Source organism: Nematolebias whitei, chromosome 19 (genome assembly GCF_014905685.2).
Source record: "Nematolebias whitei isolate Nwh7 chromosome 19, NemWhi1, whole genome shotgun sequence".
NCBI lineage: Eukaryota > Metazoa > Chordata > Actinopteri > Cyprinodontiformes > Rivulidae > Nematolebias > Nematolebias whitei.
Genome location: NC_056516.1, coordinates 7,738,367 through 7,765,895, shown reverse-complemented (window position 1 = coordinate 7,765,895; position 27,529 = coordinate 7,738,367). Strand labels below are relative to the sequence as shown.

At 42.5% G+C, this 27,529-nt stretch overlaps 1 protein-coding gene across 1 annotated transcript; it reads left to right on the top strand.

Annotated features, from left to right (window-relative positions):
• Positions 1–2,537: 2,537 nt before the first annotated feature.
• Positions 2,538–23,650, top strand: LOC119426049 (NLR family CARD domain-containing protein 3-like). Its single transcript, XM_037693608.1, is given in 7 exon segments — positions 2,538–2,626; positions 2,916–3,035; positions 3,304–3,539; positions 3,706–5,503; positions 8,767–8,937; positions 13,165–13,341; positions 23,458–23,650. Coding segments are annotated over 7 exon segments (2,784 nt in total).
• The last annotated feature ends 3,879 nt before the right edge of the window (positions 23,651–27,529 follow it).

Below are 27,529 nucleotides of genomic sequence, written 5' to 3'. Positions count from 1 at the left end.
GGTCTCCTCCCAGTTGGACATGCTCAAAGAACCCCCCTAGGGAGGCGCACAGGGGGCACCCTTACCTGAACCACCTCAACTGGCTCCTCTCGACGTGGAGGGGTAGTGGTTCTACTCTGAGTCTCTCCCGAATAACTGAACTTCTCACCCTGTCTCTAAGGGAGAGTCCAGCTACCCTGCGGAGAAAATTCATTTCAACCGCCTATATCCACGATCTCATTCTTTCGGTCACTACCCAGAGCTCATGACCATAGGTGAGGGTAGGAATGTAAACCGACTAGTAAACAGAGAGCTTTGCCTTACATCTCAGCTCTCTCTTCACCACAACAGACCAGTACAGAGTCCACAATACTGCAGATGCTGCACCAATCCATCTGTCAATCTCCCACTCCATTCTTCCCTCACTCATGAACAAACCCCGGGGATACTTGAACTCCTCCACTTGAGGCAGAACCCCACCCTCGACCTGAAGAGAGCAATCCACCTTTTTCCGGTTGAGGACCATGGCCTCAGATTTGGAGGTGCTGATTCTCATCCCAGCTGCTTCACACTCGGCTGCGAACCACTCCAGTGAGAGTTGAAGATCACAGCACGATGAGGCCAACAGGACCACATCATCTGCAAAGAGCAGAGATAGAATCCTGAGGCCACCGAACCAGAAACCCTCCGCCAGCTGGCTGCACCAAGAAATTCTGTCCATAAAAGTTATGAACAGAATCAGTGACAACGGGCAGCCCTGGCGGAGTCCAACTCCCATCCTGAAGGGGTCTGATTTACTGCTGGCAATGTGAACCAAACTCTCGAACCGCTTGTATAGGGACTGAACAGCCTGTAACAACGGCCTCTAATCCCATACTCATGGAGTACCCCCCACAGTGTACACCGAGGAACACAGTCGAATGCCTTCTCCAAGTCCACAAAACACATGTAAACTGGATGGGCAAACTCCCATGACCCCTCAAAGACCCTAGTGAGGGTAAAGAGCTGATCCAGTGTTCCACGGTTAAGACGGAACCCACATTGTTCCTCCTGGATCTGAGGTTTGACCAACGATCTGACTTGCTTCTCCAGTACCCCTGAATAGACCTTACCAGGGAGGCTAAGGAGAGTGATGCCCCTATAATTGAGTACACCCTCTGGCCCCCCTTTTTGAAGAGGGGAACCACCACCCCAGTCTGCCAATCCAGTGACACTGCCCCCAATGTCCACGCGATGTTGCAAAGGCGTGTCAACCAAAACAGCCCCACAACATCCAGAGCCTTAAAAAAATCAGGGTGAATTTCATCCACTCCCAGAGCCCTGCCACGTAGGAGCTTTTTAACTACCTCGGCGACCTCAGCCACAGTTATGGATGGATCAACCCCACAGTCCCCCGACTCATCTTCCTGCATGGAATATGTGCTGGTGGGATTGAGAAGGTCCAAGAAGTATTCCTTCCACCTCCCGACGGCATCACTGGTTGAGGTCAACAGCACCCCACCTTCACTGAACACAGTGTTAGTAAAGTGCTACTTTCCTCTCCTCAGCCACCTGATGGTTTGCCAGAATCTCCTTAGAGCTGACCGAGAGTCTCTATCCAAGGTCTCACCGAACTCCTCCCACATCTGAACTTTTGCCTCAGCAACAGCCAAGGCTGCACACCGTTTGGCTCTCCGGTACTCCTCAGCTGCCTCCAGAGTCCCACTGGCCAACAAGGCTCAATAGGATTCCTTCTTCAGCTTGACAGCCTCACTAACCCGAACGAAGAGGTATTAAAGGTGACGTCAGAACACTGTCGGTCACTGATTGGTCAGGGCGGAGTCACTGGATCCTTCAGAAACTTTTCAAAACAATGATCCGCCATTTGAAATTTCTCGGACTGGAGCAGCGGCTGGACTTATTTTAAAGATTTTAAGAACAATGACAACATCTTGGTCTAATGCTGACGTGCTGGCGTTTTTTGTGCTTGGTGGCCGACGACATAATTCAGAGCAAGCTGGATGGAGCTCAGCTGGTCTACCCCGGTCCTCTCCCCGGAGTCTCGGAGTGCCAGGCCAGGCAGGGCGTCATCTCCCCGGCTCCGAGTTCCGCTGGTCACCGTGGAAGTTCCTTCGTTCAACTTCAAAATAAATTCTCACCCTGTACTGAAAACAGTTTCAGCGTTTCACCGCCACCAGCTGGTGAGAGGTGGTGACGTCAATTTGAACCCCGCCCACTGGAACCGGTACTGAAAGCATAATGGAAACACAACCTGTACCGTACCGAGTAGAGTAGAGCTGTGCTGTACCGGTACTACAGGTTCTAATGGAAAAGGGTCATATATCTAGTCAGTACCTCGCAACCTCACGCCCAAGCTCAGGCTTCTTCCCTGCCAGAGAGGTAACATTCCATGTCCCAAGAGCCAGCTTTGGTAAGCCAGGGTCAGAGCGTCAAGGTCCCCGCCTTTGGCCACTGCCCATAGCACTATGCACCCGACTTTTATGGCCCTCCCAGAAGGTGGTGGGTCCACAGGAAGGCAAACCCATGCTGCTCCTTCGGGCTGAGCCCGAACGGGCTCCATGGGTAGAGACCCGGTCACCAGGCGCTCGCCGACGAGCCCCTCACCCAGGCCTGGTTCCAGGGTGGGGCCCCGGCAACCCACGTCTGGGCAAGGGACACCGAATTCCTTGCTGTGACTATGTTGGCATAAAATACTCGACCTGCGCATGCATAAGAATGATCATTCAGTGCTTTATGCACTGTTTTTGGCGGTTAGTAGGGAGGAAATAGAATCAGCTATTCCATCAGTTTTCATTTCTCTAACAGATCATCATGAAGGTTTCACTCTGGATCTTTAAACCTTCAGAGTCTCTGCAGCAGTTTTTGTTTTCAGAGCTTCTTCAGAGGTTTTCTTCAGGGATTCATGTGATGTGTAGAAAAACATGTTTGTGTTTCAGAGTTCAGAATCTCAGACAGAGAGCAGAAATTCCAGTACCCCACTGTCTGTTCGTGAAGAGTGACATGTCCAAAGGACTCCTTCCAGCCCTCAGTGAAGAACTTGGACCCTCAGACACAAAGTAAGACAGCTGTTACTGATGTATACTGAATTTTATTGTCTTCAATAGTTTAGTTTAATAACCTGCAGCAATAATTCAGAGCACAGCCTGAAAATCAGTGAGGTTCTTCTTCCTGTCTCTGATGGTTCAGGGGGGTCTAGTGGATGGATTTGAACAACAGTTTTCTCCTCATCCTGGAGTCAAAGTGAAGCAGCAGCCAGAGATGTTAGAACTGATCTGATCAACACTTCCTATTGTTCCACTTTTTCATCAGTAAATGTCTTTGCAGAGGGAGGAAGAGGAGTGGTGTTTGTGAGGAGGAGCAGCTGTCCTGCTGTTCTTTGTGTCAGAATGTCCTGAAGGATCCAATCTCTACCAGCTGTGGACAATGGTTCTGCAGACGCTGCATCACCTCATACTGGGACCAATCTGCATCATCAGAACCCTCCTCATGTCCCCAGTGTGGACAAAGACCCAGAAGCAGAAGTGGACTGCAGACAGCCAGTCAGAGCAGCTGTGTCCAAGGTAAGACATTTCTGTCCACCTGTTGTCTTCATACAGACACATTGTTGTGTGTGACAGACTGAAGATCTGAGAACATTAGAAAGATCCTTCAGATTGAAGCACCAATCAGAATGTTGGAGTTTCTGCTGCAGCATTCACATCTGCTCTGTATCACATTTTTCATCAGATGTTGGTCTGCAGGAGGTCTTAGAGAAACATCGGATCAGTCTGAGGAGGAAATGTGAACGTGTGACTGAAGGATGTGATGAAACAGGAAGTAGAACCCTCCTCAACAGGATCTACACTGAGCTCTACATCACAGAGGGACAGAGTGAAGAGGTTAATACCCAACATGAGGTGAGGCAGCTGGAGACAGCTTCTAGGACCAAGAGCCTCCAGGAGACTCCAATCAGGTGCCAGGACATCTTTAAAGCCTTACCTGAGCAACATGGATCCATCAGAGTGGTTCTGACCAATGGCGTCGCTGGCGTTGGAAAAACCTTCTCGGTGCTGAAGTTCACTCTGGACTGGGCTGAGGGCTTGGAGAACCAAGATGTGAGCGTGGTGGTTGTGCTTTCGTTCAGAGAGCTGAACTTGATCAGAGATGAGCAGCACAGTCTTCTCACGTTGCTCCATGTTTTCCATCCAACATTACAGAAGGTCCAAGCAGAGAAGCTGGCTGTCTGGAAACTTCTCTTCATATTTGATGGCCTGGATGAAAGCAGACTCCACCTGGATTTTACCAACCGTCAGCTGCTTTCTGACGTCACACAGAAGTCCTCGCTCAACGTGCTGCTGACAAACCTCATCAAGGGGAACCTGCTGCCCTCGGCTCTGGTCTGGATCACTTCCAGACCTTCAGCAGCTAATCAGATCCCTCCTTCATGTGTGGACAGGCTAACAGAAGTACGAGGCTTCACGGACAATCAGAAGGAGGAGTACTTCAGGAGGAGGTTCAGTGATGAAGAGCTGTCCTACAGAATCATCTCCCACATCAAGACCTCCAGGAGCCTCCACATCATGTGTGGAATTCCAGTCTTTTGCTGGATCACTGCTACAGTTCTGGACCACATGTTGACTAGAGAGCAGAGAGGAGAGCTGCCCAAGACCATGACTGACATGTACTCACACTTCCTGCTGGTTCAGACAACCAGGAAGAAAAGCAAGTACCATGAAGGACTAGAGACCAGTCCACAAGAGCTGACAGAGGCTGACAGGGAACTTCTTCTGAAGCTGGGGAGGCTGGCGTTTGAACATCTGGAGGAAGGAAACATCATGTTCTACCAAGAAGACCTGGAGCAGTGTGGTCTGGATGTCACAGAGGCCTTGGTGTACTCAGGAGTTTGTACAGAGATCTTCAGAAAAGAGTGTTTGATCTTCCAGAAACCAGTCTACTGCTTTGTTCATCTGAGTGTTCAGGAGTTTCTGGCTGCAGTTTACATGTTCCACTGTTTCACCACCAGGAACATCGAGGTAATGGAGAGGTTTCTGGGAGAGAAAAACAGATACTCATATCTAGAGGACTTCCTGAAAAGAGTCATGAAGAAATCCCTCCACAGTAAAAATGGCCACCTGGACCTGTTTGTTCGCTTCTTTCATGGCGTCTCTGTGGAGTCCAACCAGAGACTCTTAGGAGGCCTGCTGGGTCAGACAGAGACCAGTCCAAAAACCATCCAGAGGATCATCAACAACTTGAAGAAGATGAACAGTTATGACTTGTCTCCAGACAGAAGCATCAACATCTTCCAGTGTCTGATGGAGATGCAGGACCTCTCAGTTTATCAGGAGATACAAGAGTTCCTGAAGTCAGCGAACAGATCAGAGAAACTATCAGAGATCCAGTGTTCAGCTCTGGCCTACATGTTGCAGATGTCAGAGGAGGTTCTAGATGAGTTGGACCTGAAGAAGTACAACACATCAGATGAGGGAAGACTGAGACTGATTCCAGCTGTGAGGAACTGCAGAAAGTTTCTGTGAGTCCAGATGTGTTCATTACTATCATGTCTGTGGAGATTAGAGCTGTAATTTCTAACCCTGGCCCGACCCGGAATTCGGGCTGGGCCATAATAATGTGCGGGCTGGGCCTGTCTTGGGCTTTGATGCGGTTTTACAAATCATACAGCACAAATCAAACTAAATAAGAGTGCACAAATTGTCTTAATCTACTTGTTGAGGAGAAAGCTGGTCTGACCAGCCGGTTGAAAGACGTAAAAAAAAAGTTCAGTTAAGCTCAGATATATCAGCTTATCACCAGCCGCAACAGTCTCCGCACCTGCTCTCATCTGTGGTGAAGGAAGTAGCAGCATGTACAAAAGCCGAAGTGAGCAGCGCGTTCAATTACAATAGCCTTGTTCTATATTTTTCCAAATAATTTTGCTCTAAAATATTTTTGTTCATCTGTATAATAGCCTGTCTTTAGAAGTGATTTTTAGGCTATTTGTTTTTATGTTAATATTATTTGATGAAACAAGAAATCTTATATCTTCCTTTCTTTGAAATATGTTTTGAAAATATCATGTCTAACTGATTTGCTTACAAAAGCAGTAAAAGCTTTTTTTTCCCAGGTTTGGGCCTGTAATAACAGGTAATCCGTCGAGTTCGGGTCGGACCGCATTTTTAGGCCCGAATGCAACTTTAGTGGAGATCAGCACTTTGAAATATTAGTAGTAGTTATTAGAGCCATTGATTAATTCTGTTTGGAACAAGTTAGAAACACTTTTTAATCTTCATCACATTTAACATTTTCATGGAAATTACTGAACAAGTTTAAAGGGTCAAAGGTCAATTTAGAAACGTATTCCTCTCATTTAGTTCATGTGGACAGATGTGGATTTGGTCTACAAACATCTGCTCAGTTTAATCTTAAAAATAAAACGTTTAAATAATGTGGATACAAAGAGTTAAAAATTCAGATTATCTAAAGGTTGGAGTGAAAAAGTCACTGCTGTCTTCTTTGTGGATCAAAGTTTAATTGAGTTTGAACGTGATTTGCTTTGTTCCTTTTGAAGAACACAACATAAATCCATCCCTGCTCTCTGAAGTGTGTCCACACAGAGCTCAGAGTCTGACAGGAACCACATGAAGTCCTCCTAGTTCACAGCTCACTGTAAATATTAGTCCTGAACAGAACTGTTGTCTTAATCCTAGTCCTGGTGGATTTCTAATCATTACTGCCCCCTAGTGTTCAATGTCAATCTATTCACATACTAGTTCCACTGATTTGATGTTTTCTGTTTTCATCTTCTCTTCCAAACATATTCAGACTAGGCCTGTCGCAATAAACAACAAATCAATTAATCGCATGATAAATCAAAATTATCTACCTCATTTTCATTTATCGGCTTTATCGATTCTTCATGTCTCTCTCTTTCTACTGAAGACACTGCTCAACTCCGGTGCTCTTCCCTGACCCCTCCCTTTCCTTTTTCTCTTTAAAATCCATTTTAACGGTCCAAAAATCACATTTTTAGATTGTTTAAAGCAGCTAAGCTACAAGAGGCGGCTGTGGCTGAGTGGTTAGAGCAATCGTCCTCCAATGCAGGAGTTGGGGGTTCGAATCCATCAGCAGTCACATGCCGAAGTGATCCTGGGCAAGACACTGAACCCCTCGTTGCCTCCGATGTGTGTCCCATCGGTGTATGAATGTGGTAAAGCACTGATTAGTCTTTTTAGAATGATTTGTTCAATTAGCTTTGTATAGATCTAGTAGAGTGCTGTGTGAATGGGTAAATGAGGACACAGATTGTAGTGTAAAGCGCTGTGAGTGTCTCTATAAGATAGAAAGGTGCTATATAAGTACAGTCCATTTACAAGCTAACAGGTCGACCTCGGGGAAAAAAATCTCCATCTTGTCGAAGCGCCAAAATTTATGATTGAAACACATGCCTTCATCTAAAAAGTTGTTTTTCTCTGCAAAAAGAAGGTGAGAACTTATTTACTGATTTTTTAATTAAAAGCTTTGTGTGAAAAATGCTATGCTAAAGAGCTCAAACCACACAGTGTCTGCCATTTAAAGGAAGGAGAGACAGTCCACGCCACGTCAAGGGTCCTCCCTTCCCTTTTTCTTAAAGAGACACGCTGCTCGCTCCTTCACTATCCATCCTTCAGTTCAAACTGTCTTATACTGCCATCCAGTGGTTGAAGAAAGATACTGCATGGAAAACAAATTAAACATTTCTTATTAAATTTGACAATAAATACTAATTATTGTCAAATTTCAAACAATATTATTGTTTATCCCAATAATTTCTGAGACAATCGCCCAACAAAATTTGTTATTGTGACAGGCCTAGTTCAGGCTTTTTGCAGTGAGGTTGAATGAAGTCCTTGTCAGGCTCTAGAGTCAGACCTGCAGCAGACAGTAGTCACAACTCAGTGGAGAAAAACAGGAAGTTATGCTAACAGGCTAACTGAGCTAGCAGCTGCTAAAACATGACACAACAAAGTTCTGTATGCATCAACATCTCACAGCTCACAATGGTTACATGGTGGATTTTTCCAGCAGTTCTCTTTGGCTTCAGATGGTTGAGAAGATGGAGTCAAAGTGTCAAATATTTGTCTGATTTCAAAGTGAAGCAGAGTAAACATTCGCAATGCAGCTTTAGTTTAAGCAGCTGTGAGTTTAAAATAGTTTGAATCTTCCTCTAAACTTCATGTGTTGACTACTTGACTGAAGCAATGGCCCATGTCTCTCCTTAGCTGAACAAGAACCTCCCATCACCAAAACCTGCTGAGATGGTGTGAACCTTGAAAGCTTGATATCAGCAGCATTTTCCTGCGTGTGGACGTGAACAGTTGGAGCTGACAGGAACAGGAAACAAACAGATCATCTTTCCATCTGGAACTGCTCACTGAGTTCCACTCAGTCCAAATGTTCTGAGCTGAAACGAAAACTAGAAAGAGTCCTAGAGTTTTTCTAAAGCAGACGTCTTGATTGTGACTCTGGATCAGATCCACTGACAGACTGTGGACATGATGGAAGCAGAAATGTAACGCCATGTTCCCTCCTTCATCTGTAGATTAAAGCAAAACAAAGATTGTCCTAAAAGTCTGAAACTCTGAAAGAGACCCAAGAGATTCACTGCATCATGTCAAACACAGTCAGATGGGATGGGATGAAGCCCAGAAGTGAAGAGCAGATGTTCAGATGATGACATCACTGTTTAGTCATCAAATGATTTCAGTCTGTGTTTATCAGACAGATTGGCTGATTTGATTACAACTCACTTTACTTTTTCTATCATCACAGAGCTGCTGTTAGACTCTCAGAGACTCACTGTGAAGTTGTGGCCTCAGCTCTGAAGTCCAATCCCTCCCATCTGACACAACTAGACCTGAGTGACAACGACCTGTCTGACTCTGGAGTGAAGCATCTGTGTTCTGGACTGGAGAGTCCAAACTGTAGACTGGAGGTTCTGAGGTCAGTTCACTGCAGCTGTTGGAGGTTTTCTATGTCCAACTAAAATCATTCCCTGTTACATCACAATTCATTCATTTATAAATGTTTCATTCATTTCAAAAGTTCAACTTGAACACGTCTGTTTTCAAGTTTCTCTAGAAGTAGGGAACTTGTTTTTCAACACGCCCTGTGAGTATACGGATGTGTTTCGATGCATGGAGCATGTTTCGGTCAAGCTGACCTGGAATTTGTTCATCTTGGTGATGGGGACCGGACCGATGTACCTGGGGGCTAGTTTACAGGGAGTGTCCCTCAGGGAGATGTCCTTAGTGGACAGCCATACCTCCTGACCTACCTAATAGCTGGGAGCTGATGATTGGTGCCTGTCGGCAAACCGTTTATTCTGGTCAGCTGTCCTGAAAAGGGCTGCTCTGGTTTGTTGCCACATCTTGCAAACATGGTTTTTGACGGACGGAACCGACACCTCTGCATCTTGGGCAGGGAATAAAGGAGGTGAGTAGCCCAGTGAGGCCTTGAACAGGGACATTCCAGTGGCTGAGGATACCTGGGAATTGTCGTATTCCGGGCGTATTCGACCCAAGGTAGATATTGACACCAGGTTGAAGGGTTATCTTCGATTCATTCAACCTTTATTTAGACAGATAAATCACACTGAGCCTCGAAGACTCATTTACAAGTGAGATCTGTTTAGAAGAAAAAAAGTAGTGAACCTGGACACGTAAGAATTGGAGGCAAAACAAATTCCTATTAAACTCTTTCTTCTTGGCTGAGAAGAAAAATGAAGATAAAAAAAAAACACCTCGCACATACAAGCACATAGTGACATAGACATTCCGCGGGGGGGTGGGGGTGGGGGGGGACGATGAGAGCAGTGAGCAATCTCCAAGGATGCACTCGAGGACACTGTAAGAGTTCTGATAAGGATGGTATAATCAACCAGTTCCCTCCGGCGAGATCCATAAACATTCTCGAGGGATGTCAGGGAATGGCCAAGGACATCGCCTATGGGAATCCAAGAGTCTTGAAATGATGACACAATGTTTATTCAGCTGGTTTCCTCTGGTTGATCAGTTGGAAATTCCTCGATGGGAGGGTGAGTGGGGCAGATCATCAGATTACATGTTCGCCAGGTGAACTCAGAGAAGGTGGCCTTCAAGGCCAGCCAAGGGAGCCAAATTCAGATAAGCACACAGTTGTTTTGGGGACAGGCGAAAAATATGGTTAGTGATAAGTTTAGCAGTCTCAAAAGCTGATGGTAAGTTTGGAAGATGACTGACATAAGCAACCTTAGATAAGTGATCATTAATGGTGCAGATGGTGGTTTTACCAGCAGAGGGAGAAAGGTCGATAACAAAATCCAATACAATGTGAGACCAAGGGCGACTGGGTGATGGTAAGGGAAGGAGACCAGCAGGAGGCTTGTTGTTATTTTTTTGTTTGCACAGGTAGGACAGGCTGCAACAAAGGCTTTCACATCCTTGGTCATGTTCGGCCACCAAAAATGTTCCTTGGTCAGATGTAACATGCGAGTGGTACCAGGATGGAGGGCGAATTTGACTGTGTGTAACCATGTTAATACTTTGCTCACACCCTGCTCTAAAACTATCAGTGCAAACAGCACGCAGCTGTCTCTGTGTCCCCCAAAACTGTTGGTTTAAACAGCGCACTGCGCAGCTTAGGACTGGTCTCCGTTCCACCACCCCACCCCACCCCACCCCCCCGACAAAAATCACGGACAAGATGAGCGCCCCGCCATGGCAAGTTATCTAGGGGAAACACTGAACAGTCTATGAAGCACTGCTCTGACATATTTTGGGTGTTGTTCTTTGTCCTTGGAGTAAATCAGTATATCATCCAGATATATGAAAACAAAAATGTTAAGAAAATCCCTTTAGATATTGTTCACTAATGCCTGAAAAATGGCTGGGGCATTGGTCAGCCTGAAAGGCATAACCAGGTACTCAAAATGGCTGAGAGGGGGTTTTGAAGGCTGTTTTCCATTCATCCCCTTTACGAATTCTAACCAAATGGTAGGCATTGCGGAGGTCGAGTTTGGTGAAGATAACAGCATCCTGGAGCTGTTCATACATAGAATCCATTAAGGGTAACAGATATTTATTCTTCACCGTGATCTGATTTAGGCCTCTGAAATTGATGCAGGGTCTGAGGGATTTGTCTTTTTTGGCATCAAAGAAAACCCCTGCTCCAACAGGAGAGGTGGAGGGGCGAATGATGCCCAACTTTAAAGAGTCATTTATGTACTGTATCATAGTCTCCTTCTCGGGACCCTACAGATTGTATAATCTGCTATATGGCAGAGGGGCCCCTGGAAGGAGATCTATGGGACAGTTGTAGGGTCTGTGTGGTAGTAAAGACAACGCTTGTTGTTTACTAAATGTCGGAGCCAGGCTATGATAAATTTGTGGAACCTTAGAAAGGTAAAACTTTTCTTGGGTTTTCTTTTCACAGACCACAGGGGAGATGGCCAAACGCAAACAAATTTCTGAGCAGTACTCGCCCCATCTCTCATCCCTACCTTCTGTCCAATTAATGAGAGGGTTGTGTTTTTTTTTTTTTTCAACCAAGGGTAACCTAAAATTAGTTGTGGTTTGGGGGAGTCAAAAATAAAAAAACACCCATCTCGTGATGATTTCCTGAGACAACAAACTTAATTTTATTAGTTCTTTGGTTAATGGATGAGATGGTTTGTCCAGTGAGGGCCACTGCAGCGACAGTTGGGTTTAACATGGTTATGGGGATCTGCAGACTCTTGATCAGGTTCTGTTCAGCACCAGAATCAATTAGAGCCTGGATGGGGAAATTTGTGGTATTAACACACAAAATAGTTGGCAAGCATAAATTACATTCAGGAGAAAAAGAAGAAGTACCCACCAGAATCTCCCGTCTTACTGGTGGGCTTTCCCTTTTAAACGAAGCAGACAAGAAGAAAGATTGTGTCCTCTCGGACCACAATAAAGGCACTCATTGTGTGATATCTGGCATTGTCGCTCTTCTGGAGAGAGACGGGTCCTTCCAATTTGCATGGGTTTGGGGTTAGCCGGACTAGAAGTGGGAGCAAATGAATTACTTCCAGAGTCAGGGTACTCACAAGCAAAGTAGATCTCTTCCATGATGTGGTCTCAGAAACGGTTATCAATTCTTGTGGTGAGGAGGAGTTGGTTGAGATCTGGGGGGAGCCTCACGAGTGGCGAGTTGATCTTTTATCGGTTTGTTCAAGGCGTTGATGATCGCTCCTTTGAATGCCCTCTCACCCCACTCACATTCCTCTGCCAAGATGCGGAAGTGAATGGCTAACTCTGCCACCGACCGGTTTCCTTGTTTCAGCGAAAACATCTTTTGAGTTGCTTCCTCCTGTTGAAGAGGTAAGTCAAACACCTGTCAAAAGTCATTAATGAAGCAAACATTAATGATTTGATTGAACGTCTGTGCAAGTAGGAACGGGTCCATCGAAGAGCTTCACCTTTCAAAGCGCTGTTTATGACGGTAATACAGGAGGCATCTGAGGAGTAAGTTATGGGGGCTCTGTTGAAAACGAGCTTGCACTGTAGTAGAAAACCACTCCATTTAATTGTGTTACCTTCAAAGCACTCAGAGGTGCGAATGTAAGGTTCCCGAAAGGAGGTTGGAGCTGGCAGAGCGGAGAGCTCCACGAGACCCGGCATCTGGGGTCTCTTGGGAGATGACCCCCAGTTATTCAACTTCGGTTCAATGGGGAAAAAACATCCCACTTAGCTGTTGGAGGTTAGTCTGCATGGTCTGTTTTTGTGAGATAATTTTTTGTAAGGTTACATCATGACTATCTATTTGTTTATTGTGATGTTTTATAGATTGCTCTAACTGTCCTTCCTCAGTTTTGCCTTGAGGGTCTGATCAGCTGTGACATTCTAACATGAAAGGTACATCAGCGCCCAAACTCACCACAGATCCATGAAGAATCCTGCCGCGTGTGTCTCAGTGGGGCACGAGGGCTCTCCAGGACCCTGTCGCTTTGTTGAAAAGATTTTATCAGTTGCGTTGAAAGTCCAGCTGACCAGATCCATGACAAAAAAATTTTTGTTTTTGAAGATATGTAAATAGTGTCAAATAATATTTTGTGTCTCTAACATCCAGTAAAACTAATTCTGTCCACTTCAATCATTTAGTTTATATTTCAGTTTGAACCTGCATCCTGTTGGCTTCGGCTCACATCTTTTATTCTTTATTCAGATTGAGGAGCTGCTGGTTGTCAGAAATCAGCTGTTCTTCTCTGGGCTCAGCTCTGAAGTTCAACCCCTCCCATCTGACACAACTGGACCTCAGTCAGAACCTCCAGCTGTCTGACTCTGGAGTGAAGGAGCTCTGTGGTTTCCTGGAGAGTCCAAACTGTAGACTGGAGGTTCTGAGGTCAGTTTACTGCAGCTGTTGGAGATTTTCTCTGTTTGTCCAACTCAAATCATTCCCTGATCCTTCACAATTTCTTCATTTGTAAATGTTTCATTCACTTAACCCTTTGATGGTCTAAAATCAGCCCCACATTTCAATGTTTTATTTTGGTGCTGTCAAGAACCACAGATGTTCCTGACAAAGTCTAAAAATCCTTGTAAAGTCTTTTATTTTTGTCAGAATAGTTAGAAATGCTCCTGTAAGCTCACAGTAACTTTACGGCCCTTTAGTGTTCATCAGGGACAACCAGCCGTTCCCAGCTGGACGCTGCTGCCGAGTCTCGTCTCGTCCCACAAAATGGTTTTAGTTGAGTGTAAAGAGCAAAAAGAGTTTTATTGTGCGCAAGTCGACATTTAGTATGAAGAACCTGTTCCACGTGCACGCAGACAGAAGAGTCTGTTGACTTCCCTCAAAGCAGGACGTTGATGCAGCAGCTGCTAAAATATCTGCTTCAGTAGAAGAACTACGTAACGAAACACAAACTGGTGTCGTACGCGAGGAGACTTTCAGGAAAACAAAACCTCCATGTCTGACCATCGAGCAACACGTGCACATTTATCAAAAACACGGCATCATTTTCAACTAACGGTTCTGGGGGGTCCAGGGGGGCTGGAGGGTCTTCAAAAACTCTTAAATTAAATCTTTAAAAAGTTACCAAAAAAAATCCTTTTGAGCATATTAAGAGGAAAATTACTTTCTTTACTCACAAACTGCCATAAAAAATATTTTCGGTCAGTTTAACAACAAATAAACAAAAAAGCTGAAATGTGGAGTTTTTTTTTGTTTGTTTGTTTTTTTCACCTAAAGGCTTTTAAAACAATTTTATAATTTAAATGAGATATTTTCATTTCAAGCTGAGAAAGCTCAAAAATATTGACTAATTCATGAATCAAATAATAAAACATGGAGTATTTTGAAACATTTCTGTAAGGTGGTTGATGTTTCCCTTAAAGAATAGACGGATTATTTGTGTATCGACACGGTGGGTGCGCGCGCAGCCGAAGTGCAGAAAGAACCGGTGTTGTGCGAAATTCTGTTCCCCTTTATCAAGAGGGCACACAGAGGCGTCCATCTTCACAGCTCTTCTAATAGATTTCTTGGTTTTAAAAACTATAAATGCACTCCATGTCTTGGTGGCTGACTGATATTTGTCAGGCTAAAGTGAACAGGACAAGTTTTATTAAAAAAAGACATTTTTTCGCTCGGTTATTAAAAAAATAAAAATCACACAAACAAAAAACAAAACAAAACTGTAAGAAAACCCACACACAAGACCAGGTTTATTTGTTGCTTATTTGAGGTTTTATATTTATTTATTTATTTATTTATTACCAGGACTTGTCAATTAAAATGAAAGTTACAACCCTGACAGATTATGTGACTCGTTTTACTGAGAAATGCACATTGAAAAGGGTCAGACCCGCCTCTGTGCGCGTTATTTTTATTTTATTTTTTATTTTATACATTTTATTACATGATGTTGAAAAGGTGAGTAGGTACTGCTCATTACATCTCAAGAAGAACCATGAATACTATTATGAAGTTCAGCTTCACAGTGTGTGGCGTCCAGTCCTGCCACTTTGTGATGTGGACCCAGCAGGATCCACTGGTGCAGCCAGAGATGATCAAATGATGAACACAGTCCTCCACATACATGAACAGTTATTCATACAAAGTAATATTGTAAAAGAAAGAAGCTAATAACAATCCACTTTGACACAAATCATTTATTGTAACTTTTCCTGTTAACATTCAGTTTTAACTTTTTCCTTTAAATCACTGTGCGCACGTTTACAAAAAAAAGAAATGGTTATTTTGGTGTTACTTTTTAATGGCATTACTTATGTACAAACAAGAAATACAATTTATTTGATGTATCCTTAACTCTTGAAAACTTGAACAAGACATTTACAGTTTGTTTTCTAGGGACTATACAGTCCCAAATGTTTGTTAACGCTGCACACACAGTTACAACGTCATCTAATAGATTAGAGGTTTCAAAGTCTGAGACATAACAAGGAGCCAACCAACTTCTCAAAATGTTGGAAATGTCACATTCAGTAACATTAAATCTGAATGTAATATTATTGTTGGTGAGCCCTAAACACAGTTTTCATGAGGATAGCCAATAGATGGTCCATTGTTTGGACATCTGCTGGGGGTTTCATCTCTTCGTCTTTTTCTCTTGTAGCTGAGACACAGAAGAGAGCCATCATTAGGCACAGCAGGAAAGCATCACTTTACTTTGTTAATCACAGGTTTATTACAGCCTCAGTTCAGTATCTCTCTATTTACCGCTCCAATTTTCCATCGCTGTCTTTGCCGGACTTTGTAGAGTAGGAGGAGATGGACGTGACAAAGTCAGGACTGTCGAAGTCTTCAGAGTCCACTCCTGTACAAATAGAGTGTATTCCTGTGACTGACGTTAATGAAAACAGCACACGGACACGGTTGGCCAGCGCTAACTGGCATAGCATGTGTTAGCATACAACTTTAAACAGTAACAACAAGTTTCTGGGTGTCATCATTGATGAAAAACTAACATGTAAACCTGACGTAAATAATTTAAGAACAAAAATATCTAAATATATTGCAGTACTGTACAAAGTAAGGGAGTTACTCAATGATAATGTTTATGTTGTATAACGCAATAATTGTCCCACACTTAATTTACTGTATTAAAGTCTGGGGTAAAGTATGTAAAACAATTACAAATCCTATTTTTATTTTACAGAAAAGAGCTGTAAGAATCATCAGTAGAAAATATTATAGATATCCATCAAATACATTGTTTTATCAACTGAAGATATTAAAATTCTATGACTTGGTTGATTATAATATTTTACTGTTCATGTATAAGACTCACAAAAACATACTACCTTAAAATATTCAAGTAAATTTTGTTAAAAGGGAGAGTTATTATCTTTAGGGGATAAAGATGTTTGTGAAGTGTTGGTTTCGTACCAGTTTGAAGGAGCAGACTACTATGGTTCAGGGAACAGGACTGGTCTGAAGGATGATGTTAAAACTGACAGATCTATGTACATATTTAAGAAAATGTAAAAAATTAGTTTTCTGAAGGAATATGGTAAAGTATAATGTGTATCTATACAAATTGTTGTTTGAGTTGATGTTGTTTTTATTTAGCTTTGTTATGTGGTAAATTACTTTAGTTTTGAATATATTCTAGGAAAAAAGGGGCAGATATCATAAGATTTATTCTTCTTCTGCTGCCTTTCATTTTGTTTTTTGATTGAATATATATATTTATTTTCTATTGTATATAGTTATTTAATTTTTTAATTAAATTAATAAATTTGTAAATAAAAATAAATAAATAAATAAATGATTAGCAACTCCACTCAGCATCACTGAACTAAGATATCTTAGCTTGTAAGCTAGGTGCACTAGTATGTGAGTGATCAGTTGTTCATAGTTTTGTATATAGGACGCAGTAACCAGCGATGCTTGTTAGCTAGGCAGCCCTTACCTGAGATGAAGTGCTCGCTGCAGACTGTTGCATTTTTAATCATCTGCTCATTCCAATCGCTTCTTCTGACAGCTTGCAATTAAAGACGTCTCCTGTTAGCCTTGAAAGGGGTGCGAGTTGAAGGAATTCTGTAAAACTTGCACGTTTTATTGTTTTTATCAAAACGTTTGGTGCAACCTACAGCACAACAAGACGTGATCGCTGTTTCTTTCTGCGACCGACATGCACAGTTGTTGTTATTTTGACTAATTTTGAAACGTGAACGTGATGTAATGTGAATAACACACATCAAACATTTCACTCGTATTTTTTTTACTGCAGCTTTTTTATTTATTATCTTTGAAATGTCTGCAGGAGTTCTGACAGATTAGCAGTTGTGCGCGCTCCGCAGAGCTGTCTGGAGATGCTCCTGTGTGTAAAACGTGCACTGTCTGCAGGGCGCACAGCTGATCTTGGTGAAGCTGACACCCCACCCACGTCAAAATTTCCAGTAAATACAATGAATGACTAGTGCGCCGTTTGTGCTGGTTTGTGCCATTAAAATTTTTGTTTGTGCTGCTTTGGTTTTTGAGACGAAGCTGAAGGTGGATGAAGACGCTTCATGCGGTCAGCGTCTCTGCTGGGCAGGAGCGTGTGCGCGAGCTGGTGCGCCTGCTGCAGCAGTAACATCCACTCCACAGACATGGACAGCGTCTCTTCTCATTGTATTTTTAATAAATAATCAAAACAAAAATGCGAGATGACTTTGGACTTTTATGAGCGGAGATATGAGCTGCCGGATCTGAGCGAACAGTTGCCGGAACGCACAAGGTGATAATGAGGGAGTTCCCGAATCTTGTTTCGGCAGGATCCAGCTTAACCACTGATATGCCTGATATGTTATGCAGTCTAACGCTGATTTTTATTAACTTATACAAGTTATGCATTGCATATTTAAGTTGTCAATGTATTTTGTTGGTTTAACATTATTTATCAGAAATAGGTGCCGTCGAGAGGGTTGTCAAAATAACTAGTCAAGATCCACAGTTTAAGGATTCTGCCATAGTTGAATTCAAATCCGGTCAAGCTATTGAGTTTTTACAGGAGAGCTTACCCTGCGACAGACCAAGCAGTGATCCTAATATTGTCCATAACATTCAGCTATTATCAGAGTTGTATGCTACAGATAGAGGTTCTAGCATAACTAGCGTTATCTCACTGAGCTACAAGGTATGGCTAAACTTGTTGGGGTAAACTTTGAAAAAGTCATACTGGATGAGTTAGCTCGAATCCAAAAATCTACTACTGATGTTGAAGTCACAAATGGGTCTGTTACATCTCAAGAACCACAACCCTCGACCAATGTGGCTTTAGCAAAACAAAATACAAATGAAAGTTCTCTCTTTAGTGGCAATGACAGTCTGACCAACTTACCTGAACATGACCTACCTCTATCTAGTATGAGTGCAGGAGTATCTGCTCTACCTAGTAAACAGCTCACTATTCCTGAAGTCCAAAAGTAGCAGTTGAGCCTGTCATAAAAAACTTTGACTTACCTGCATACAGTCATGCAAAGATCAGACTCTTCTCTGGGAAAACACCATGTCCTTACCCAGAATCTGATTATGATACATGGCGCAGCACTGTGGAGTATTTACTCTCGGATCCCAATGTATCCAACCAGCAGAAGGTCAGGAGGTCATTGAAAACCTAGCCCCACATGCTGCTAAAATTGTAAAGCACCTTGGGCCAAATTCAACCCCTCATGACTACCTGAACCTACTTGATTCAGCATTTGATACGGTTGATGATGGAGATGAACATTTGCAAAGTTTCTTAATACCAATCAAAACCCAGGAGAAAAGCCATCTGAATATTTACAGCACTTACAAATAGCCCTGAACAAAGTAGTCAAAAGAGGTGGCATAGTTGCCAATGACTTAGATCGTCAATTGCTGAAGCAGTTCTGCAGAGGCTGTTGGAATAACAGTATCATTACAAGCCTTCAGCTAGAGCAGAAGAGAGACAAACCACCCCTGTTTTCTGAGCTACTTTTAATGCTCAGAGTAGAAGAGGATAGATAAGCAGCTAAGTCAAGCCGCATGAAACAACATTTTGACACTTTCCAAAGCAAAGCTCAGACAAACTCACTCGTTGTAGATGAAATGTCTCAGTGCACATACAGAGGCTGAAAGTATTATAGAGCATCCCAACCCAGATTTAGAACACACTAAGCCACTCATTTATTCTCACACACTGAAAACAACCAAACACCACTACCAAAAGGCCTTGTAGGTCAGAAATACACAGCTAACGTCACAGTAGCAGGAGTCCTGTGTAATTGTCTCCTGGACTGTGGGTCCCAGGTGACCACTGTGTTTTCATTTTTCTATCGTGCAAACCTGTCAGAACATCCCATTCACCCTATCTCATGTCTAGATGTTGAGGCCGCCAGCGATCAGAATGTCCCATATTTGGGTTATGTAGAGCTAAGCTTAAAGTTAACCAGAGACTTTGTTAGAACAGAGTATCTACTTTGGCTTTAGTTGTCCCAGATGTGCATTCAAACTGTGATCTGCCAGTCCTTATCAGTACTAATGTACTTGATGTGGTCTATGATGAGGGCGGCTGTGGCTGAGTGGTTAGAACAGTTGTTCTCCAATGCGAGAGTTGGGGGTTTGAATCCACCAGCAGTCACATGTCGAAGTGTCCCTGGGCAAGACACTGAACCCCTCATAGCCTCTGATGTGTGTCCCATCAGTGTATAAATGTGAGTTAAAGCACTGATTAGTCTCATTAGAATGATTTGTTCAATTAGCTTTGTATAGATCTAGTAGAGTGCTGTATGAATGGGTAAATGAGGACACAGATTGTAGTGTAAAGCACTTTGAGTATCTTGAAATAAGATAGAAAGGCGCTATATAAGTACAGTCCATTTACCATGAGTATTGTGATGGATAAGACCCAAATGAACTGTCCCCAGTCTAGGGCTATAGGCAAATCTTCCGAACACTCAGGTTGAGGAAAACTATGAATTCAACACTATGAATTCAACTGGAAAAGTTGGCTCAATGATGGTGAAAAGCAAAGTGCCACAAGGCATTCCTGCTCAATGAAGAGTTCTTCTGAAAGGCTATGTCAAAGCCAACAGTACTGGCAAATGTGCAATTGTGGAGCAGTCAAATTCCTCTTCACTGCCGGGTGGAATATTTGTGGATTGTTGTCTTGTGAATTTACCTGAACAGCGACCCGCAGAAGTTACCCGTTTGGATTAGGAATGAGACAGAGCACAACATAACATAACACTTCCCAACTGTTGTGTATTAGCAGAACTTCACACCCCAGAGCACATCTATGATCATTTACCTGATACAACTAGTGGGAGGAATTCAGTCCAATGCTGTGCTGCTACCATTAAGACCACAAACAAACGTCCAAGTCTGACTTAACCTTTGAATTTGGTGAGTCTCCTCTTTCAAAAGAATGGAAGGACAACATAACAAAGAAACTGAATGAATATGGAGATGTATTTGTCTGCCATGACTTAGACTTTGGCCATGCAAAAAAAGTCAAACACCACATAAACTTACATGACAACACACCTTTCAAACAATGGCCTCGCCCGATTCACCCAAATGACTATGAAGCTGTGAAAAATCACTTACAAACTCTACTGGACGTAGGAATAATTTGTGAATCTGAATCCCCTTATTCCTCCCCAATTGTAGTGGTGCAAAAAAAGAATGGGGAAGTTTGCTTATGTATTTGTGACCTGAGGTACAATCACTGTTAACTATAGTGAATGTAGGAGAACCTCATTCTCCCTTCTTCACACAAATAAGTTTGTAAAAATTAACAGAGGCATTTCTTGCAAGTAAGATACATTTTATTTGGTTCACAAGAAAATAAAAATAACCCTGGTCTAAGGGCTAATGTACTCACAATAGAATCTTAAATAGTTTATTATACAGAATAAAAATGAAAGTTAAAACAGAGGGCTATGTTGGCCCTGGGAACCTCTTAGCTGAATGTAGTTAAAACCAATTTAAAATAAATTAGATAGTTTGGCCTGTGATGGACTTGCGACCTGTCCAGGGTGTCCCCCGCCCCTCGCACAGTGATGGCCGGACATGGGCACCAGCGACCCCCGTGACCCAAAATGGAAGAAGCGAGTAAAAGATAATGGATGGATGGATAGATAGTTTGGGGGAGAATAAAAAAAAACAAAATAAATAAATACACCTAAGTGTTCCCCAACAGAAATAAAACTCCCCTTCCACTAATCTCTTCAATCTAATAAAAACAACTTTGAATCAAGGGACAGCGTAGGTCCCCTTTAAAAAAAGCTAGAAAGCTGAACACTAAAATTTCCCTTTCCTTTACCCAAAATAAAATCTGGGAAATGGTCTAAATTAATAATAAAAACTACTGAGACTAAACACTAATTAAAACCAAACTGAAACAGTAGCAGGCCAACCTGCACAGAAAAACAACAAACCAAGTTAGACCAGCACCTTAAATAACCACACACAAATGAGAATGATCAGCTTTACCTCCTGATCATTGAAACCAGTCAATGTGTGCTCCTCGTGCATCACTCCCTCTAAAGGGGATCTAACCCTTAAAACCAAAAGGAGCAATTAAGATAAAACAAAGCTCCAAAAAGGGGCAACATCCAAAACAGATACCTCTGCCAGGATCAGTGTCAAATCAGCTCAAATCATGGGATCTGATCCTCAGCCATCTACCTGCTCGTAAATCCATGCACCTGCCCTCATAACGAGCCAGCTGAGCTCTGTCACAGCGTCCTCCATATATGGACTTACTTCCGGTAGATGAGGTGCCCCAGCTACATATTGATTATCATAAGCTCAACAGCCTGACAGTACATGATGCATATGCACTTCCCAACCTTGAAGAGGCCTTTTCTGCTCTCTCTGGCTCAAAATGGCTTTCGGTAATGAACCTTAAATCAGGCTTTTACCAAACTGAGATGGAGGAGAGTGGCAAGCCAAAAACCGTCTTTGTCTGTCCGTTGGGGTTCTATGAGTTTAATTGCATGCTCAGAGCATTACCAACTCCCCTAGTACCTTCCAATGCTTAATGGAAAAGTATGGGCAACCTACACCTTAAGGAAGTGCTAGTCTTTTTGGCGACAGTGTTTTCTAGCTCATTAGAAGAACATGAGTCCAGACTTATACACGTCCTCCAGCAACTAAGAGAAAATAGCTTGAAACGTTCTCCATCTAAATGTCAGGTTTGTTCAAACATCTGTCAAGTATTTAGGCCACATTGTTTCGAGCAAGAGCAGCACGGTGGCGCAACTGGTAGAGCTGCTGCCTCTCAGCGAGCAGGTCCCTGGTTCAAACCCCGGTCCAGGGGCCTTTCTGGGTGGAGTTTGCATGTTCTCTCCATGCATGCATGGGTTTTCTCCGAGTACTCCGGTTTCCTCCCACAGACCAAAAACATGCATGTTAGGCTGATTGGTAACTCTAAATTGTCCCTAGGTGTGAGTGAGAGAGTGAATGATTGTCTCGTTTGTCTCTATGTGGCCCTGTGATGGACTGGAGACCCGTCCAGGGTGTACCCCGCCCCTCGCACAGTGATTGCTGGACATGGGCACCGGCGACCCCCGTGACCCAAAATGGAATAAGCGGGTAAAGAAAATGGATGGATGGATGGGTTACTACCACAGATTTGTCCATAACTACTCCAAGATAGTAAAGCCCCTAAACAACCTTACTGGAGGCTATCTGCCTTTCAAAAAGGGCAGAAAAGCTACTCCTTCCTGGGTAGGGTGCTACAATCCCAGGGAGCTCCAAACAAATAGGTGGACCTCCAACTGCCAACAAGTATTTTTTTTTCACAAAGGGAGAAAGAGCTCTGTTTAATTTGTCTTGTTTTTTTTTTTTTGTTTGTTTCAACATTTTTGAACAAAGTCAGTTTCTAAATGCTTTGTTGGGAAGCAATAAAATAATCAGTTCAGCATTCAGTTAGTGTGACTTATCATTACTCTTGGCAGAACCTAGTAGATGTTTAGGGCCTGTCTCCAACTGGTCCACTTTAAGTGTGCTACACATAAATTCAGGATGGTTGTCTGAAGGAATTCATGATTTGACTTTACATTACTCTGATATTTTACTAACACGTGTATTGTGTACTGTTGCTACTCTTGTTGACCATTAAAACAACTTGTGATTCAAATTAATTTTTGTGTTTCATAATGAAAAACAAAGAACCCCTCCTTTTTGTCCTGATCTAATGTGTGGAGTGGTAGTAGCTGAGAGTGGTCCACCAGCCAGACTGAGCTCAAACAGACCAGCTGAGATCTCAGAATATCACATGAGATGGTTCATAATGTTATTTACAAGGTTTGACCAAAACATTACAAGTTTCTCATCACAAGATGATCTTAGTGTCAAACTGTGGGATGAAAGGCGGCGGGTGATATGCATTCCTTCAAGGAATGCTAGGCTTTGAATGGATTCAGTTTTTGTGTCTCTGACATCCAGTAAAACTAATTCTGTCCACTTCAATCATTTAGTTCATATTTCAGTTTGAACCTGCATCCTGCTGGCTTCAGCTCACATCTTTTATTCTTTATTCAGACTGGAGTGCTGCAATCTATCAGAGATCAGCTGTTCTTCTCTGGTCGCAGCTCTGAAGTCCAACCCCTCCCATCTGACACAACTGGACCTGAGTTACAACAACCTGCAGGCTCCAGATGTTCAGCAGCTGTTTGATCTTGTGGAGAGTCCCGACTACAAACTGCAGACTCTGGGGTCAGTAGATGTCATTTGAAAGTTTTCAATAACAATATTTCTGATGATGTAGGAACAAAATCAACCTCCAGGTTTCCTTCAACACAACATCATGGTGTCGTCGCTCTACAGTGAACATCACGATGTGACTCTTTTTCCATCAGGCTGAAATTTATACCAGTATTATCGTGGACAATATGATCTGACAGCCCTGGTCCAGACTGCTGAAGTCTACTCATCACATCTGTCCAGATGTGTTCAGTGACAGCCTCTGTGTTTCTTAGTCAGCTGATGTTTCAGAACCAGATGAGTTGTTCATCACCACACAGAGTTTGTGTGTTGAAATGGATCAGCAGTTGACACGTAACAGCAGGAAATCCCTCCCTCCAGTGTTTGTGCAGTGATGAAGCTTCATGACTCTCAGCACTTTGGTTCCTCTGTTGAGTGAAAGCTGCAGAGGAAACACACTTGATGCTGAAAGTCTCTGCAGGTGTGTGAGCTTCACTCCAACACGTGAACATGAAGCTCCACAGCTGCTCTGAACAGGACTGGAGTCCTGCTGCTCTTTCTACTGGATGATGCTGCATGACTGACTGACAGCTGATGGAGAGGCTGCAGACAGGAAGTTAGCTCCTCTCTCACTCTCTCTTCTCTCTGCAGGTGGAGGTGAAGATCTTAGTGGAGGAAAGAAGAGCTGATGATCCACAGAGGTTGAAGCTGCAGCACGTCGTTTGATAAGAAACTGATTGGATCCTGATGATGATGAACTTTGATCTTTTTATATTTATATTATCTGTGATAGGTTGATGACTGCTCCTGTGTTGTATTTACTTTGAACCAATCAAGTTAAAGTCAAGGTTAAAGAAATCATTCAGATTATCTGTAAATGAAGCTAGAATCACTGTTTTACAGAAAGATCTTTCTATTTTCTTTTCTTCTTTTTAAATCAATTAATTAAAATTTGATCAAGTTCTTTCTCAATCATTCATTCAACCTTTATTTAAACAGATAAGTCACATTGAGCCTCAAAGACTCATTTACAAGTGAGACCTGTTTGGACAGAAAATAAAAAGTGGTGAAAAATGACACATAGGGTTTGGAGACAAAAAAAATTCCTAACACGCAGTTCTGTCTCAGTTTCTTTGATCCAAAACAATCTGAGATGAACTTTGAATTTTCTTACGATTTCAGTTTTAATCTGAAAGGTGGCCGGTGACATGCATTCATGGAACTGTGGGATGTGTCTTCTCCCTCTTTCATCTCTTCTCTCCTGTAATGTTTGTTCTCAGTAGAAGCGGACCGTCTGTCTTTGCTCCTGCAGAAACAGAATCTTCATGTTTTGGTTTGAAACAGAACCGGTTCAGTAAAATCCACTAATCAAACCAGCTTTAATTAAAGCGTTCCTTGTAGAAATGCATATCACCCGCCTCCTTTCAAACCCCAGTTTCACACTAACATCACCCTCAGTTTATAATAGAGTATAGATTCTACATGAATATTATAGATCATGAATAGATATGAGATTATAGCTGTACCACATTTACATCAATTATAAATATAACATAAATAATATACACAGTCAACAGATACTATAACCTAGATATCATTTAATTTATATTATATATATTTCTATGTGTTTCTATCAGTTATTATGAATCAACATGTGGTTATTACACTTCCTGTCAGTAGAGGGCACACGTGAGATAAACAGATTTTATTTGATTAGTTTTAAATTAAAATGTTTACGCCCGTTTCACAGACAAGACTTAAGGCTAGTCCCAGACTACAGTGCTGTTTGAGCTGGTTTAGACCTGCACAGCCTGATCTTAAAATAGTCCCAGATTTAGTCTGTTCTGGATTAAAACCAGAGAGAAATATGACAAATAAATAAAGTGTTTTTTGAGCATTTATTAAAATAAAAACTTCACTGTCATAGGAACCGTTAAGGTTGTTTCGTCCATGTGAACATGTTAGGTGCAATGTGTTGATGGAGCTCAGTGTGTCCATTCTTTCATTCGGCCTGCCGTACAATGGCTTGATTCAATTTCAAATTCCCACCGATCAGCTGTGCAGACTTTTGTAGAACTAAATGTATGCAGAGCTGTGGGTGATGCTATATAAATATTCTGTGTGGTTTATGATAATACCGTCTTGAAGAGCCAGTCTTAAACAGTTTCTCTTCAAGTCACTTCAAATTAAACAGCTTTATGAAAATTGGCGCAGATCACATAGGTCTATTTAGAGCTGTCATTTCTAACCCGGGCCAGAAGCCTGACTAACCCTACCTGAATTTGGGGTGGGCCAACTTTCTGATTGTGTCAGCGGATCAGCCGCAATCTAATTACTGTATATGGCAACGTGGCTTGCCATAAAATCCAATATATGTCAACATGGCTTGCCATACTTCCACCAGCCGCACACAACCATATCACCGTGAGCTGAGCGGCCTCAAAAGACGTAAAGGAAAGTTCAGTTAAGCTTCAGATGGGTCTATACTGCCAGAAAGCAATCCATCGCCCAAATGGACGTTCATTCAGCTGCTGCACTCAGCAGATGCACGCAGCCGACGACCCAAACAGGTGAGATCTCAAAGCAGACATGTCAGAGCAGGGTCTATGTCTGAATAATGCAGAATGCAGGCAGGAGCAGGGATTTAATGAGCTGTGACAGCCATGAAAGTACAAACACCCCCTCAGCTCTGATCTTCTGCTAAGATGTGACAGGTGTAGCATTTTACAAAAAACAAATGGCTGCACACAGCCTCACAAGGGTCTCACATCCAACTAATGAGAGATGGTTTTATTATAGAAAACATTTGCCTGCACATAAACCTGCAATACCAAATACATTGCTGCAAATTTAACATAATATAATAAAAGACATTTAATAAGTATAATAAACTCAAAATAACAACATTAGTGTTGAAGGCTCACTTTGACATACTTAGCTCCGTGTTTGGTGTCAAAATTCAATTCAGTTCAATTCAGTTTATTTATATAGCGCCAAATCACAACAAAGTTGTCTCAGGGCACTTTACAGGAACATTCACATAAAAGCCAATTAGTAAAGTTCTCTATCTAAGGAATCCAGCAGACAAGTTGAATCTTGGCTTTGTTGCAGTCTCCCATCCTGAGCAAGCACAGTGGCAACAGTGGAAAGAAAAACTCCCTTTTAACAGGAAGAAACCTCCAGCAGAACCAGGCTCAGGACAAGAGACCATCTGCTTTGACCGATGTAGATTGTACTCTGACGATCGCCACTGCCTCATAACACAAGACATAGTGGTTTCTCACCTTGAAGCACAAACATATATTCACCTTCACATCTTTCTTGAAACAGCCTTCATCTGCATCAATTTTTCTCTTCTTGGACATTTTGGGATCATTGTTTGTATTTCTCAATTCCACTTGTTCAGAAAATGATACTGATGTGGAAAAACTGCAATCTAGTGGTGGGATGCTGTTACTTCACGAGTCACATAATCGGCATGCTTCTTGGGAAATGTAGTTGTCAGTGCACCCTTGTGACTTATTTATTATACGACAATCAGACATTTTAAGCTCTCGTGGGCCACATAAAATGACGTGGCGGGCCACATCTGGCCCTCAGGCCTTGAGTTTGACACGTGTGGCACTGACGAACAACCTGTTGCTCTCCGACATGCAACACATGCAACACATGTTCAGGGTTTGGTTCCCAGCTCTGTTATTTCCTGTATTTGAGTGTATCACAGGAAGGCCTCCAGTTGAAGAACTCTCATATTTGTTGCATTAGGTCTCAGTCTCAGGACCTGGATAATCTGAAAACTAAACTTCTCATCCTATAAATGACACCAGACCCACTGCAGAAATATTGTTCACACTATGGGACCAGTTTAGTATATTTGTGTTAAAGCTGTCTAATATCAACTTTTCTCCTT